At 34.0% G+C, this 15,664-nt stretch overlaps 1 protein-coding gene across 4 annotated transcripts; it reads right to left on the bottom strand.

The window, feature by feature from the left end:
- Window positions 1-717: 717 nt before the first annotated feature.
- Window positions 718-5,626, bottom strand: TAP1 (acetyltransferase TAP1). Of its 4 annotated transcripts, none has more exons than XM_003551574.5 (8): window positions 4,781-5,618; window positions 4,628-4,681; window positions 4,436-4,496; window positions 3,395-3,578; window positions 2,840-2,939; window positions 2,606-2,706; window positions 1,546-1,639; window positions 718-1,139 (listed from the first exon to the last, which is right to left on the bottom strand). In XM_003551574.5, the coding sequence occupies exons 1-8, from the start codon at window positions 4,800-4,802 to the stop codon at window positions 1,060-1,062; spliced, it is 696 nt and encodes a 231-aa protein (XP_003551622.2). In that variant the 5' UTR covers window positions 4,803-5,618; the 3' UTR covers window positions 718-1,059. The 4 variants fall into 4 exon arrangements, with proteins under 4 accessions (XP_003551622.2, XP_006602732.1, XP_014625955.1 ...); NM_001375892.1 differs by having other exon boundaries at window positions 791-1,139; window positions 4,587-4,681; window positions 4,781-4,930; XM_006602669.4 differs by having other exon boundaries at window positions 4,436-4,681; window positions 4,781-5,626.
- Between the last annotated feature and the right edge of the window lie 10,038 nt (window positions 5,627-15,664).

Here is a 15,664-nt window from a genome sequence, read left to right as displayed (position 1 = left end):
ATGAATATATTATATATATTTTGTCATTTTGTTTTGAAAGTAAAACAGACCACCGATCATAAGTTAATGACCTAAAAATGAATTAGGAACGATTTTTCTAGGCTTTTACTTTATTTTTTATGATTTTAGCGTATATATTTATTAATAATAGTTAAAAAAATTATAAGTCTAACTTTTATATATATAGAGACGAAGGCTAAGAATTTTTTTTCTTCCTTTATAACTGTGTATATTTTTAACTTTTAATAAATAATAATTTTAAACAATTGAAACTTTATTGAAATTGGCTTAAATGTTTTTATCCCTAATAAATACTCAATTTTTTATATTTACTCCCTAATAAATTTTTATTTTATGTTGAATTCTTAATAAAATAACAATTTTACATTTAATCCTTGATATTTTGTTTGGTTGTTGATAATTAACAAATTTTATTTTAGTCCTTGATAATTATAAATGAATTTTTTTTATCAAAAAATAAAAATAGAATTTACTAATTTACCCGTGACTACAAAAAGTGTCGAAAACAAAAAATAAAATTATTATTTTATTAGAAACCCAATGAAAAAAATATCAAAGAACAAATGTAAATATCGAATATGTATTAAAGATAAAAACATATTTAAACCTTTAAAATTTATGCCAAAAATAATCTCTATCAAATAATAATTTTGAAACTTTTACATTGACAATTCATGCCTATTAAGACTCAACATAGAAACGCCCGAAGAAAACCACTAACCTTATATAGTACAATAATTCATCCAAAAATGAAGAAAAAAAAAAAAACCACAGTCAGTAAGTGGTGGATTTTATGTTTTTCAAATATAAAGCAGGCCTACTAATCAAAGCCTCATCATGATCATCTGTTTGAAAAGTAGCAAAACTTTGGAAAAATGAATAACTTATAAAACCTAAAACACAATAATTACTGGATTGAACCTTTCTACTTTCATATTATGAGTGATAGATAAATTTGTCACTGCTTCTCTCTTGTATACTTCATGGTTGCAAATTGCATTGTTGACCTAAGCAAAAAAAGCTTTGGTAGGGTTGCAATTAGTGGTTCGGGTACCAAAACATGCCTTTTATGCCCTCTGGGTCAGCTTCAAAGCCTAAATTGCGATAAAATTCCACAACTGCATTCATGGTACAAAAAAGCAAATAGTGAGACTCCAAGCAGCCAACCAATACCAAACTACATTCCCAACTTGGATGGAATTAGGCAATCAATATAAGCAGCCAGTGCTGTGGCATTTAGTTGGACCAAAAGAAAAGCATTGATCAAGATGACGGCAATGATAGTAAAAGAAGAATATTGTTAAGTTACATGGATAAGAATATTCCTAAATGAAGGCTCTATGATTTGGCCCTTAAAATTTATGACACTGCTTTGTATCCACTAAAACCAAACCATAGAAAGCATGACACAAGCCCACAAATAACAAAGCACTTTTGACAGACAGACCAGATTTGACATGTTGTGCGTAATCTCGTAATTAACATCAATGATACGATGCATAAAGGCTGTCAAAACTGTTGTACCTTGACTATCTGCAAACAGAGTTATATTGCCAATGTCCCTTTGCAGAAGAGTTCGAATCAGTTTCTCTATAAGAGCTTTACCAAGACCTTGGCCCTATACAAAGAAAACAACATCAATAAGCAGTACTCCAGCCCGTATAGGCTCTGTTTGGAAGAGCTTATGTACAATTAATTTGGACTCATCTTATAATAAGCACTTGTATATGTTTTGGTAGAGCTTATTAAAATAGCTTATGATATGTCCATAAGCTTATTTCAACTTATTTCAATAAACTCTCAAGAATAGCATATGAAAATAGCATTTTGTTTTTGGAAAAAGGCAAAACATTTTATTAATAAAACATTAGCTTAGCCACAAGGAGTGACCAAACCAAGACCAAATTACAAAACAGATTACACAAACTGACTAATATAGACAGACCCCAACCCAAATTACATGGAATTGAGAAAAACCACCTCTAAAATATACCACATGACAAAAAAAAGAGTATAAAACCCAAGACGATGTTGTCATACCAAGAAACAACCTACAAGTTCTAGTGTTCATTTTATTCAATAAGACCTTGATTAAATTGTTTATCCAAACTATTGTTCAGAGTTGATAGGAAAAAGGAGTGATTTAGGTTTCCTTCCTTAACCATCCACCTCTATTTATGCTCCTTTTACCACTCCACTCCATCCATTCAAATATAGCCTAAATTTAAGTTCCTTTATGTCACCCTACACTTAACACACTTCCAAGCAGATAATTGAAAATATGTTGTTCCAAGAGCATAAATATTGGCATGGTACACTTTCTTTGTCCATAAACAGACAGCTTAATTTTTACATCACAAGTTCAAATGGACACTGAAAAACAGATGCATCAAGTAACACATGCACCCTACGAAAGAAGCCATGCTGCCAATTCATTTCTAATTCAATCTTTACCATGATTAGTACATTAGACTAAAATATATTATACATGAACTAGAGATTTTGCATATACTTTTGTCGCTAATTTTTTCAGTAACCGGCACCAGAGTTATTGTTCAAATCCATGTTTGGTGACAGAAAATACCTGGTAGCCTGGATCAACTAGGACATCCCAAATTGTGGCATTGAAGGCATGGTCAGACGTAGCACGGGCCATGCCAATTAATCTCTTCTGTTCATTCCCCTCTGTTAAATAACTTCGCCAAGTACACTAAGATGTTCATCAAATAGGTTTAGATAGCAATAAGATAAAGAAAACACTTAACCAGCTAACTAACTAATTTAGACAGAGGAGAGAAAGATGTCATACTATTTTTACCTGACCCATGTGACTTTCTTATAGAATGTAGTGAGGCTACTATATAACTATTTTTCAAAGCGGCAGCTAATTTTGACAACGGTCTACGCGGCCACCCTACCTGTCAAATAGATTAACCATTTGTTGGGCCAAAGATGTGCTTGATAAAATAATGAAGTCTCAGCACTCAAGTTTTAGTAGTGATAAAACTTACACACTGGATCTGTAAATTATGATGTTAAAAAATGCACTCACTGAAGGTATATTTAAGGAAATTATACTAAAGGAAACTATTGTCATGAATAATGTACATATGTAAAAATGTCTAGTGTTGACAAACTAAAATAATGATCAAGAAATTGATCAGTCTAGATTAAAAAAATGAAATAAAGATGTTGTAAATAGGAGTGTGAAAGAAAGAAGTTCTTAATGTTGTTACACAAGTTCCTCTAATACAATTTGAGTGTATGGATTCCTGCAGAAAAGTAACTTCAAAACTAGCATACACCCAATTGCCACCTTGCAATAGAAAATAAAAATATCAACACACAACATAAAGACACATTAGATACACACCTTGTCACAAAGAGCTTGAAGATCATAAACATCAACATCTCCACCTGAAGAGAATATTATTTGCTCAATTGTACCATCGGGTTCTGTCTTTTCCACAAGGACAAAATCTTGAGACAAAGGCTCTACATTTTCTTCATCTGTGGAGGGTGGATCAATGACTTGCATTGAGTTATTCTTCATCAACCTAAAAGGGGAAACAAGCCATAAGTCAAGTATATTTTCAAGATAATACACTAATCATCATATGTGCTGCACTATATATAGGCTGTCTTGGCAATCTTGGAGTTCAATACCTGGGAACTCAATACATATATACTAATCAAAGGAAAAATATGTATATGTATAAAATTTGTGAAAACTTTTAGCTCCCAAAGCAACAAAGTACATGTTTGGCAACACTTAATTTTAGAGAAATACTAACTAATGCACCCCAATGCCCAAAAGCTCCTTGCTATGTGATAGTATGGGCGAGAGTTATTATGCAGCCTTACCTTTGCATATGCAAAGAGGTTGTTTCCGGATTCGAACCCATGACCAACTGGTTACCAAGACAGAACTTTACCACTGTGTCAGGGCTTGCTCTCACTTAATTTTAGAGACATAACAGCTCATTTTTCTAAATCTCTCTCAAGAAGTTGACAAAACTACATGATTATTTCTTCAAAATAAGATGAAGCATATACCCACAAAGTCGTATGAAACATATAAGAACCACCTAAGCAAGTTGAAGGAATAAATCGTACGTAATTCTTAAGTTTATACATGAAAAAGTGAAAACACACAACAAAAAAAAACAATAAAAAGTTATTTTCACTGCTTTCTATACAAATTTCTTAAAACAAGAAATAAGGTGAAAATAAAATGAAAGAAAAAAACATTTCCTTAAACCAAAACACCATTCCTACACAGTCAAAATATTTTAAAATAAGGCACAAAGTGGCCAATTTCCTGTTAATATGCATAAGATTTGTAACAATACAAGTCCAGTGCCCTTTTTGTGTTTCTTATATTAGCAAAATGGAGAATGGAAATTGAAGGTACCCAGATTTAATTGATTCCCAGAATCCAGCCTTGAGCTGAAAAGACTTGAACTTTCTGGTTGCTGAAACCAACAGAGAAAGCATTACAGCAAATAAATTATGATAAGAAATGAACACAAGGGAAGAAGGCAAGACAGTGAGAGTGTGGCTACCAGTTGTAGCAAAGGAGAAATTAAGATTGGAAGGAACTAACAATTGAGTTTGAGTAGACAGTGGATAATTGGCATGAAATTGAACAACTGAGAACCTGAAACAACATAAACACATGTATAAGTAATAATCAATACTAAAAGTAAGCATAAAAAAAAGAGTGGTACAAGATAGGAGATAAACAAAGATAACTCACGAAGAAGAGATAGCATTGACATTGAAGATTAGCATTTTGAGAGTGTGAGAGAGATGATGCGTGTCAGTATTGTCCACCAAACACTCAGATAGTTATCAGTTGATGACTGATGATGCATGTATGTAGATGATGATGATGATGGTATGCGTATCTCGGTCCCCAGCCATACTTTGTCGTTCTTCCCTTCTCTTCAATTCTGGATAATTGGTGTTTATACTTTCCTAATTACTAAACGCACTCCCTTTCCTTTTGTGTAGATTTTAGGATAAATACTCAAATTTATCCCTGAAAATGTGAGGTCCAAAAAATTGGTCAGATGAAAAACTCAAATTTAATCTCATAAAAAATGTGAAAAATTAGTCTTGTTAACATTTAATAAAAAATTAATCTCTAAACTTTAATATCAAATTAATCCTTGAATATGATGGGAATATGTTGAAAATGATTGGCATGTTTTTGTTGGGTGTGAGCAAGCTAAAGAGGTCTGGCAGGAGGTATCATTGAAGCATAAGGTGGACTGTCTAGCTCTATCAGTGGATGACATGAGAGCCTTCATCTTCGCTGCTCTTCAACAACTCTCGCATCCTAAGATTGAAGTGTTTGTTTTGGAGAAGGTGCAATGATAAGGTCTGGGATGATATAGATAAGCCAATCAACATTTGTTTGCAGCAATCAACCCAGCAAGTTTTCATTTAGAGGCTGAATCTAGAGATCTTCTTGTTACTCTGGATTGGTTATCTTCACGAGACCAGATAAGTGTCACTATAGAGACTGATTGCAAGTAAATCCTTGACATGATGAAGGTCAGAAATTTCCACAACAAACAAAGCAGGAGATATCATAAAAAGCTGCATCCATAAAATATCAAATTTACAAAACTGTAGTGTTTAGTTTGAGCCGACAAGCCAATCAAGTTGCTCATTCCTTGGTTAGGGTATCTAGATCCTTTGCTTGTCAGCATTGTTTTGATCATATTTCTTCTTGTATTGAACATTATATTCTCAGTGATTTAATATAATTATCTTTCCCTCAAAAGAAAAAAGGAGGCAATGTAGGTAACAACATTGAAGTAGAAGTGAAAGTGCCATGTAGAACATAAATGAACTTCATTGACATAAAACTTCTTTCACGTGGTCTATTTTTTAGAAACCACTGCGAGGAAAACTTCAAACCTTTGTACAATTTTCAACCCATGAAAACATAGTTAGAGTCACATAATTGATATAATAATAATTATAGGTTGTTCCAACAAACCTACAAAAAAAGAGAATTAGAAGGAATTAAAAATAGCAGAAGAAGAATATTAATGAGGCAACTTGGGATTTAAGGAATTATGCATGTATCAGTTTTAGGGGTTAACCACTCGAAAGAGGGTGATCACTAATGGAACTAAAAGAAAAGATTTCATAAGAATTCATTACTAGACATAGGGTGACATTCCTTATGCCCATGCATTTTCCGCAACATCTAGAATTAACTCTTCATGCATTTTTCTTACTGAATCTTTTCAAAGAAATTTGAGAGATAGGTAATTAAAATAGGCTTGTCATCATGAGGAATCAGAGGCAAGTAAATGGATAGATGTAAGTAGGATAGATCTAACTGCATTGATTAAGAAAAATTATGAATTCATACATCTTAGACAATTAAGACATGCTAGGTCTTAACACTTGCATCTCATTGAAATTTCCATTTTATTTTACTTCTTCGTGCTTAATTATAATTCATTGTCATTCTTCTACTCCTTCTTTTATTATTCTTCCCTTATAAATTAAAAGTTATTCAATATAAGTACAACACGAAATTCCTGTGAATTCGACACTTGGACTTTCGAGATTTTATTACTTAGACATTTGGTATACTTGTCAAACGTCTAACAACCCACATAAACAACAACGTGCTGTTTTATATATGGACTAATTTCCAATGCTATGTTATTACCCAATTAACATTAAACGGTTAATTTCAATTGTACTGCGTAATAGAAGAAAAGCTTTTAAGCATATTCTCTCTTTTTCCACATATTTTCTTATGATGAAATAGAGTAACGGAAATGCCTCAATATTTAAATGGATTAAAAATAAATGTCCAATCTTTATTGCAAAAATTTCTTTTTCCATACACTTTCTTCCTAATGGCTTTCTCCTCTAGTTGTCAATAAGTCATTAAATTAAAAAGAATCTTTGAAGCTATACTTCTCAAACACCTAGATAACAATAAAAGTGACCCAAAAAATTATAACAATAAAAGTGTAATCCGAAAGCATGTCTTGTTTTAGTAAAAAAAAAAAATACAAAAGTATGAACTTCTCAAGACATGCAACATAAAAGAAAAAGGAAATTAAGGAAGGAAAACATATTTTAGGAATGAGAATGTGAATAAAAAGAATGTAAGGCGTTAGATGATTTTCACTTTTCAATAACAGAAAATGTAAAATTTATGCAGAATAATCTCTATCTGCTACACGTGATTCATTCCGTGAATAAAGTGAAATCAGATTCTAAAATCATGTTCAATGCTTTCAGGTTCCACGTGTGGCAAGTGCTCACTAAGAAATATAAGATCACTGGTAATGTTCAGGCTTAAGACACTAATGTAAGGCATATTTCTATACAGTTCATCATAATCCATAACCTACAACATTGTATGAACACTACTTACCAAACATATATGTAAACAGAATCAATAGATATCTCTCCCAATACATACTGCTTAGTAGTTAATAGTTAGGACCATAAGTCATTACCATAATATCTTTGTTGCTGCATACTATTCAGATTCATTCTAAAAACTATCTTGGGAATAAAGAATGAACTACAACAAAAAATTTGGAAAACTAAGCCCCCATTTAGGGTGGTTGCAAGCTTTTGGTTTTCGGGTTTCAAATACAATTTTTAAAATAAAACGCATTCGGCATTGAATTGGTTTTCATCTCAATTTCAAAATAATTTTATATTCATTATTAAAACCAACAAAAAAAATTGTGAATTTGATTTTTAGTTTTAAAACACACATTCTAACTATCATCACTATACCACCACCACTACTATTGTCTCCACCATTTCATCGTCACCACCACCGCACCTTGTCTTTGCCACCATGACTACCACATCTCACCTTGATCTGTATGACCCAACACATTTCTTCTCTTTGGCGTGACCTAGTCTGGGTCAGTGGGTCACTAGTTTAATGACAATCCTAGTCAGGTTGTATTGGATTACATCAAGTTCAATGCATGATTGATCTGATATGCAACTTGACTCGTCTAGACCTTCGGGTTGTGGTCAAATCGGTCCGACTGACTGGATTGGTCCAGGTTATAAAACATTGGCATCATTCCACTGTAACTATCATGACCATCACCATTCTACCACCATTGCCACCATTGTTGTCGCCATTATTCCACCTCCACCACTGATGCAATCCAAGCCATGAACACTTGGTTCGGATCATTCCGGATGCAAATTCAAGAACACCATTGTTGGCCTTCAAAGAACACAAGAATAGAAAAACATAAAAGATGGAGAATATGAAGAAGATGAACAAAGCGACGCCACGATCCGTCGAGAATCGATAAGCCAAAGGAGAATCACCACAAAGGAATAACTTCTTTGGTAAGAATTAATTTTCAGTCAAAAACTAAAGAAGAGGCTAAGCTCTCTCTAAACACAAGCTTAATTCCAATTATGCAAAAAAGTTCCAACAATTAAGAGTTTTTGAGTATTTACAGATCTAGGCTTAAGAAGATAACTAAATCTCTAACAAAGGCCTATTTACATCAAGCTCAAGCTCATTAAACAAACAAACAAAAATTAAGAATTTTTTTAAATTCACGCTGAAGGTTTGCACTAAGTCAGACACTTCGCGCTAAGCCTAATTCCTCATCGAGTTGGAATTGTGCTAAGCTAGACATCTCGTGCTAAGCTCAATTTCTTCTTGGGTTGGAATTGTGCTAAGCTAGACACTCGCGTTAAGCCCAATTGTTGGAATTGCGCTTAACGAGCTGGTGCGGCTAAGCAAGCTGCTCAGTAGTCTTCAACGTGCTCTAATTCAACTTATGATTTTCTCCTTCCTTGCTTTTGATGAGTAGTTCATCCTTGATCATTTTGACCATCTCTTCTTGTAGAAGCTTGACTTTGGACCTTGTCATTGGACCCTTCAACTTATGAAGTGCTTCTAGGTCCTTATGCTCTTTGGATAGCCCTCTATCATTCCCTTCTTCTTGAAAAGAATCCATCCTCAGTTGTGCATCCAAAACACCTACATCACAAGAAGAAAGGTCAGCGACATTGAAAGTAGAGCTCACCCCATACTCACTTGGTAAGTCAATCTTGTAGGCATTGTCATTAATTCTCTCAAGGACCTTGAAAGGTCCATCACCCCTAGGTTGGAGTTCAGATTTCCTTTGTGAAGGAAATCTATCCTTCCTTAGATGTACCCAAATCTAATCTTCGGGTTCAAATACCATGGACTTTCTCCCTTTGTTTGCTTGATGTGCATATTGCTCATCTTCTTCTCAATTTGATTTCTCACCATTTCATGAAGATCCTTAACAAAAGTTGCTCTAGAAAGCCCATCCTTACTAAAAATAAAAGAATCATTAGGTAAAGGAATTAAATCAAAAGGAGACAAAGGATTAAAGCCATAAACAACCTCAAAAGGATAAAAATAAGTGGTAGTGTTGGTTACCCTATTATAGGAAAACTTGACATAAGATAACCACTCTTCCCAAGTTTTCAAATTACCTTTGATGAAACACCTTAGGAGTTGTGAGAGTGTTCCATTCACTACCTCGATTTGCCCATCGATTTGAGGATGACAAGTAGTGGATAAAAGAAGCTTGATTCCAAGTTTTCCCCATAATGTTTTCCAAAAATGGCTCAAAAACTTGGAATCCCTATCTAACATAATGCTCCTAGGCAATCCATGAAGACACATAACCTCTTTGAAGAAAAGATCTACCACATGACAAGCATCACCTACTTTGTGACATGGAATGAAGTGTTCCATCTTGGAAAACCTATCAACAACCACAAAAATCGAATCCTTGCCCCTCTTGGACCTCGAAAGACCAAGTACAATATCCATGGAAATGTCGGTCCAAGGGGAGGTAGGAATTGACAATGAAGTATACAAACCATGATGCATGACTTTGGACTTTGCCTTATGACACACAATGCAATTAAAACAAAACTTGATGATATCATGTTTCATTTTAGGATAAAAGAATTGTTCATGCAAAATGTTCAAAGTCTTTTCAACTCCAAAATGTCCCATTAACCCCCCTTTATGAGCTTCACAAATCATGAATTCATGCAAGAAACTTTGAGGCAAACACAATTTGTTATTTTAAAACAAGTATCCTTCATGCCTAAAGAAACCTTGATGAGACCCCTTTTCACACAACTCAAACAATTTAGAGAAGTCACGATCTTGAGAATACAAATATTTTATGTAATCAAATCCAAACATCTTTGTTTAAATAATGGAGATTAGAGCATATCTCCTTGAAAGTGCACCGACCATAACATTAGCCTTGCCTTGCTTGTGTTTAATCACAAAAGAAAATTGTTCCAAGAACTCTACCCATTTGACATGCCTCTTATTAAGCTTTCCTTGACTTTTCAAATGTTTGAGTGACTCATGGTCACTATGAATCACAAACTCCTAAGGAAGGAAGTAGTGTTGCCAACTTTGCAAAGCTCTAATAAGTGCATACAATTCCTTGTCATAGATGAAATAGTTCAAGATGACACCCTTAAGTTTTTCACTAAAATAAGAAATTGGGTGGCCTTCTTATAACAATAAAACACCTATGCCAACATTAGATGCATCACATTTAATTTCAAAAGATTTTGAAAATTTTGGTATAGCAAGAATGGGTGCATTTGTCAACTTTTCCTTCAATATATTGAAGGCTTTCTCTTGTTCACTCTTCCACCTAAATTCCACATTTTCCTTAACAATGTCATTCAATAGAGATGCTATGATGCTAAAATCTTTAACAAATCTCCTATAGAAACTATCCAACCCATGGAAACTTCTTACATCACTCACATTTTTGGGTATGGGTCAATCTTTAATAGTTTTAATTTTCTCATCATCCACTTGGACTCTCGTAGCACTCACAATAAATCCTAGAAACACTACTTGATTAGTTCAAAATGTGCATTTATCCCTATTAGGAAACAACTTTTCATGTCTAAGTACTTCCAAGACACTCCTAACATGGTATAAGCGGTCATCCATTGTTAAGCTATAAATCAAGATATCATCAAAGTAAACAATCACAAATTTGCCAATAAAAAGCCTCAAAACATGGTTCATGAGTCGCATGAAAGTGCTTGATGCATTAGTTAAGCCAAAAGGCATGGCCAACCACCCATAAAGTCCAAACTTAGTTTTGAAAGCGGTTTTCCATTCATCACCTTCTCTCATTCTAATTTGATGGTAACCACTTTTCAAATCTATTTTGGAGAAAACACAAGAACCATGAAGTTCATCCAACATATCATCAAGTCTAGGGAGACAACATATTTTGGAGAAAACAGCCATATGTATAAGTTCATCCATGTTGTTGTAGCTTTAAAGCTCTACAACATCTTGAATGTCCTTATTCAAGCCCTTAAAAAATCTAGCCATTGTAGCCTCATTACTCTCTTCAATGTTTGCTCTTATCAAAGAAATCTTCATCTCCTTGTAATAATCATGAACACTTTTACTTCCTTGATAGAGCCTTTACAATTTGTTATGCATTTCCCTTACATACTGAGGTGGGACAAATATATCCCTCATGATTCTCTTCATTACCACCCAAGTGTCCATTCTAGGTCTTCTCAATCTTTCTCTATCCACTTGGATTTGATTCCACCACACCAATGCATATCCTTCAAATTCTAAGCTAGTCAATTGCATTTTCTTTTCTTCACTAAAATTGTTGCAATTGAAAATTTGGTCCACTTTCATCTCCCATTCAAGGTAAGCCTTTAGATCATAAGTACCTAGTAACTTGGGAATTTTGACCTTCATATAATCCATTCCATCCCTATTCCTCATATGCCTATGCCTTCTACCTTCTTCATAGCCATCATCACTTCCTTGAGAAGAATAAGGTTACCGATGAGACCTCCTCCTCTCTATGTCTTTCATTCTCGCACTCAACTCTTAAGTGCTTCTTTGTATCTCATCAAATCTCTCTTCTATCCTCCTCTCAAAATTTCTTTGCAACTTATCCATTTGCTTAGCCAATGAAGCCATTAGCTTAGCGGATCTAGGAGAAGGTAGATCACTATCACTTTCAGAAACCATTGCTATAAGAAAAGGGTTAGTAAAAACAAATATTGGACCTTACCACTCACTAAGTGTTACACTCTTCAACATTTGTGTTTCACACTTATAAGACTTTTTCTATAATGTTCACTCTTGTCTTTTTCCACTCTCTAACTCTTCTTCAGCCCTTGAGATCAACCAAAGATTTCAATTCAAGGAGTATCCAAAGTGAAAGATGAAACAAATCCAAACTTGACTTAAGAGGTCAAAGAAGAAAACAAACTCTAAGACAAAACCTTGGAAGTTTAGAAGACAAGCAGTAAAAGCTCAAAAAGAAAGGACAACTCAAAAAGGAAGGCCAAATAAAGACAAATAGGAAGATATAAGAATTACAAAATTTTCTTCTCTAATGTTGTAATTTTTTTGGCTAAGTATAAACCACAAACCACTGCAATTATGCAAAACAAATGGAAGTATTAAAAAGCAACAATAAGCACACCTTAGGAGAGGGGGTTATAAAATATTGATGGTAATTTTTTTTAATAATAATTTTTTTACACTTGGGTCCTCAGATTTTTTATTTTCATTTTGACTCCAAAATATTTTTGCTTTTTGCACTTTTGTTCCTTGTATTTTTCTCTTTTAGGTCCAGAAACTTTTTATATTTGCAAAAATGCCCCAATGCTCTCCAGTAGAATTTTTGTTGGATCACTCATAATTTTTCTAGCAGTGCTATGAATTTCATGAAGAACATAAAGAACAACCCAAACTCATATTATGACCAAATCAACTCTAAATTCAACAAAAAGACAGGGAAATCGAAGGCACATGCAAGATTAACTAAAAAACACACAAGAAACACACAATTAAACACAAACAAACACCAATCAAATGAAAATCAGTTTCTCATTTTTCGAAAAAACTCAAAAACGAAAATGATAGAACTACATCTAATTGACGGATATAATTTCGAAATGCTATTTGAATTCAAGCTTTGATTACCACATGATGCAATCCAAGACATGGACACTTGGTTCAAATCATTCTGAATGCAAATTCAAGAATACCATTGTCGATCTTCAAAGAACACGGGAACAAAAAACAGAAAAGATGGAAAAGATGAAGATGAACAGAACGACGCCATGATCCGCGGAGAATCGATAAGCCGAAGGAGGATCCACCATAAAGGAATAACTTCCTTGATAAGAATCAATTTGGTTTTCAATCAAAAACCAAAGAAGAGGCTAAGCTCTCTCTAAGCACAAACTTAATTTCAATTATACAAAAAGTTCCTACAATTAAGAATTTCTGATTATTTATAGATCTATGCTTAAGAAGATAGCTAAACCTCTAATAAGGCCTATTTACATCAAGTTCAAACCCATTACACAAATAAACAAAAACTAAGAATTTTCGTAAATTAACGCTGAAGGTTTGCACTAAGCCAGACACTTCGCGCTAAGCCCAATTCCTCCTCGGATTTGAATTGCACTAAACCAAACACTCGCACTAAGCCCAATTGTTGGAATTGCGCTTAGTGAGCTGGTGCGGCTAAGCGAGCTGTTCAGCAATCTTCAACACGCTCCAATTTAGCTCCTTGTGATTTTCTCCTTCCTTGACTTTGATGAGTAGTTCATCCTTGATCCTCTTGGTCATCTCTTCTAGTAGAAGCTTGACTTTGGACCTTGTCATTTGACCCTTCAGCTCATGAAATGCTTCTAGGTCCTTATGCTATTTGGATAGTCTTCTATCAACCATCATGATGCAATCCTACCCCGCAAGGGCATTGGCTAGAAGACTCCAAGTAGATTGGGCTAGAGATTCAAGGAAAGGCCCTAGGGTTCTCATGAGCCTTAGGGTAGATTTTGAGCCCATGGGCTAAGTATGAGCCCGCTTATCTTTGTAAATATTAGAATAGGTTATTCCTTCGTCCAGGCCTTGTATTTTGGCCATTCTAGTAGTATAGGGTTTTAGCCTTGTATTTCGGGGCATTTTGAGTTGTCTTTGTAATAAGGACTTTTTTTTTTTATTTTCATGTTTTTTGGCATGGGGGTGAGCTTAGCTATTATAGGGGGTGTGTAGCTAAGCTCTAGCTTCTCATCTCAAGGAGGTGAGCTTAGCTATTAGAGAGGTATGTGTAGCTAAGCTCTAGCTTCTTAAGGAATCTTCTTAAAGAAGCTTCTCAAGGAGGTGAGCTTAGTTATGAGAGGGGTGTGTGTAGCTAAGCTCTAGCTTCTCAAGGAAGTTTTCTCAAAGAAGCTTCTCAAGGAAGTTTTCTCAAGAAAGCTTCTCAAGGAAGCTACCTAGTCTAGAAATAGAAGCATGTGTAACACTTGTTGTAACTTTGATGAATGAAAGTCTTATGAGATACACTTCAAAGTTCCACTTCTTTCCCTCTTTTATTCCTTCAATTTCATGCTCCCCCCTTCTCTCTTTCTTTTCCTCCATTAAAGCATCCTCTTCAAGCTTCTTATCCAAGGCAATTCTTGGTGGTGAAGCTCCTTCTTCCTTGGCTTATTCCCTAGTGGATGGTGCCTCCCCTATCCTCTTCTCCTTTGCCTTTCGCTGCATCTCCATGGTGAAAAATCACCATTGAAGGACCTCATTAAAGCTCAAAGATCCAGCCTCCATAGAAGCTCCGCAAGCAAGCTTCCATCACATCACTATCACCGTCACCACTCCTATCCTATAATCTCTTTCATTGTCAATATTTTATAGTAGAGCGAGATAACATAAAACTGTTGACTCAATTTATTTATATTTTAATTTATAATTTGTATTTATAAACTAAAAACAAAGAATAAACCAAAACTGATTTTGATTTTTAAAAATTTCAAAACTAAAAATAAGAAATCATCCTGAGCGAGGCATAAAATTATTATAACTACAAATATGTATACACATGGATAAATTATTAAAGTAAACTTCACTTGACAGAAGACATTGACAATTATGATACTTAATACACTTCATGTATTGAGGCAAGCAATTATTGGAAATTGGCAAAGCAAAAAAGCACCATTACTCCATGCTTTTATACAAGATAAATAAATTATTGACAAATAGAAGTGAGCATACATATAAAAAGTATTCACTTGTCAAACATAAGTCTTAATCGATGAAGTCACCATTGTTAGAAGTATAACTAAAGAACAACATTTTAGGCCTTAGAAAATCTTAGCCGCAAGAACTTGAGTCCTGTCCGCAAGAATTTTGAAGATTAACCATAGTGTACTATGCATAGGGTAGGTTATTTCAGAATTAAACTCAAAAACGTAGTGAAATAGGCATGTATAGTGAGAAATTCCAAGGTTATAGTATCATTCATGGTTGGTATGAGATTTTTGGTGTTCTGGGCAAACAAAAAAAATTATGTTCTCATAATCATTGAAATATTGTCCGCCTTGGAATTTTTGTTGTAAAATTCATTAATAATTCATCCATAATAAAGATTATTTAAAACAATAATAACATTGATAGTTAATATTATTTTAAAAGTGGTTATTAACATTAATGATAACATCAATAATTAATAATTCATACAAAATCATTTAAAGCAAAGCAAAATTAGTTTAACAAAATTGAAAATATTAAAATTCTATTTGTGATCTATTG

Source organism: Glycine max, chromosome 18 (genome assembly GCF_000004515.6).
Source record: "Glycine max cultivar Williams 82 chromosome 18, Glycine_max_v4.0, whole genome shotgun sequence".
Classification (NCBI taxonomy): Eukaryota; Viridiplantae; Streptophyta; class Magnoliopsida; order Fabales; family Fabaceae; genus Glycine; species Glycine max.
The sequence above is the reverse complement of the archived record's forward strand: the minus strand, read 5'-3'. Positions and strand labels throughout refer to the sequence as shown.

What these genes read in the sequence shown, in the direction of transcription:
- TAP1 (XM_006602669.4), bottom strand. Translation starts at nt 4,815, where the DNA reads ATGCTAATCTTCAATGTCAATGCTATCTCTTCTTC. An exon ending in GTCAATGCTATCTCTTCTTC is followed by an intron (nt 4,682 to 4,780) that starts GTGAGTTATCTT and finishes ATGTTGTTTCAG; the next exon opens with GTTCTCAGTTGTTCAATTTC. An exon ending in AAGAAAGTCACATGGGTCAG is followed by an intron (nt 2,707 to 2,839) that starts GTAAAAATAGTA and finishes GTTATTTAACAG; the next exon opens with AGGGGAATGAACAGAAGAGA.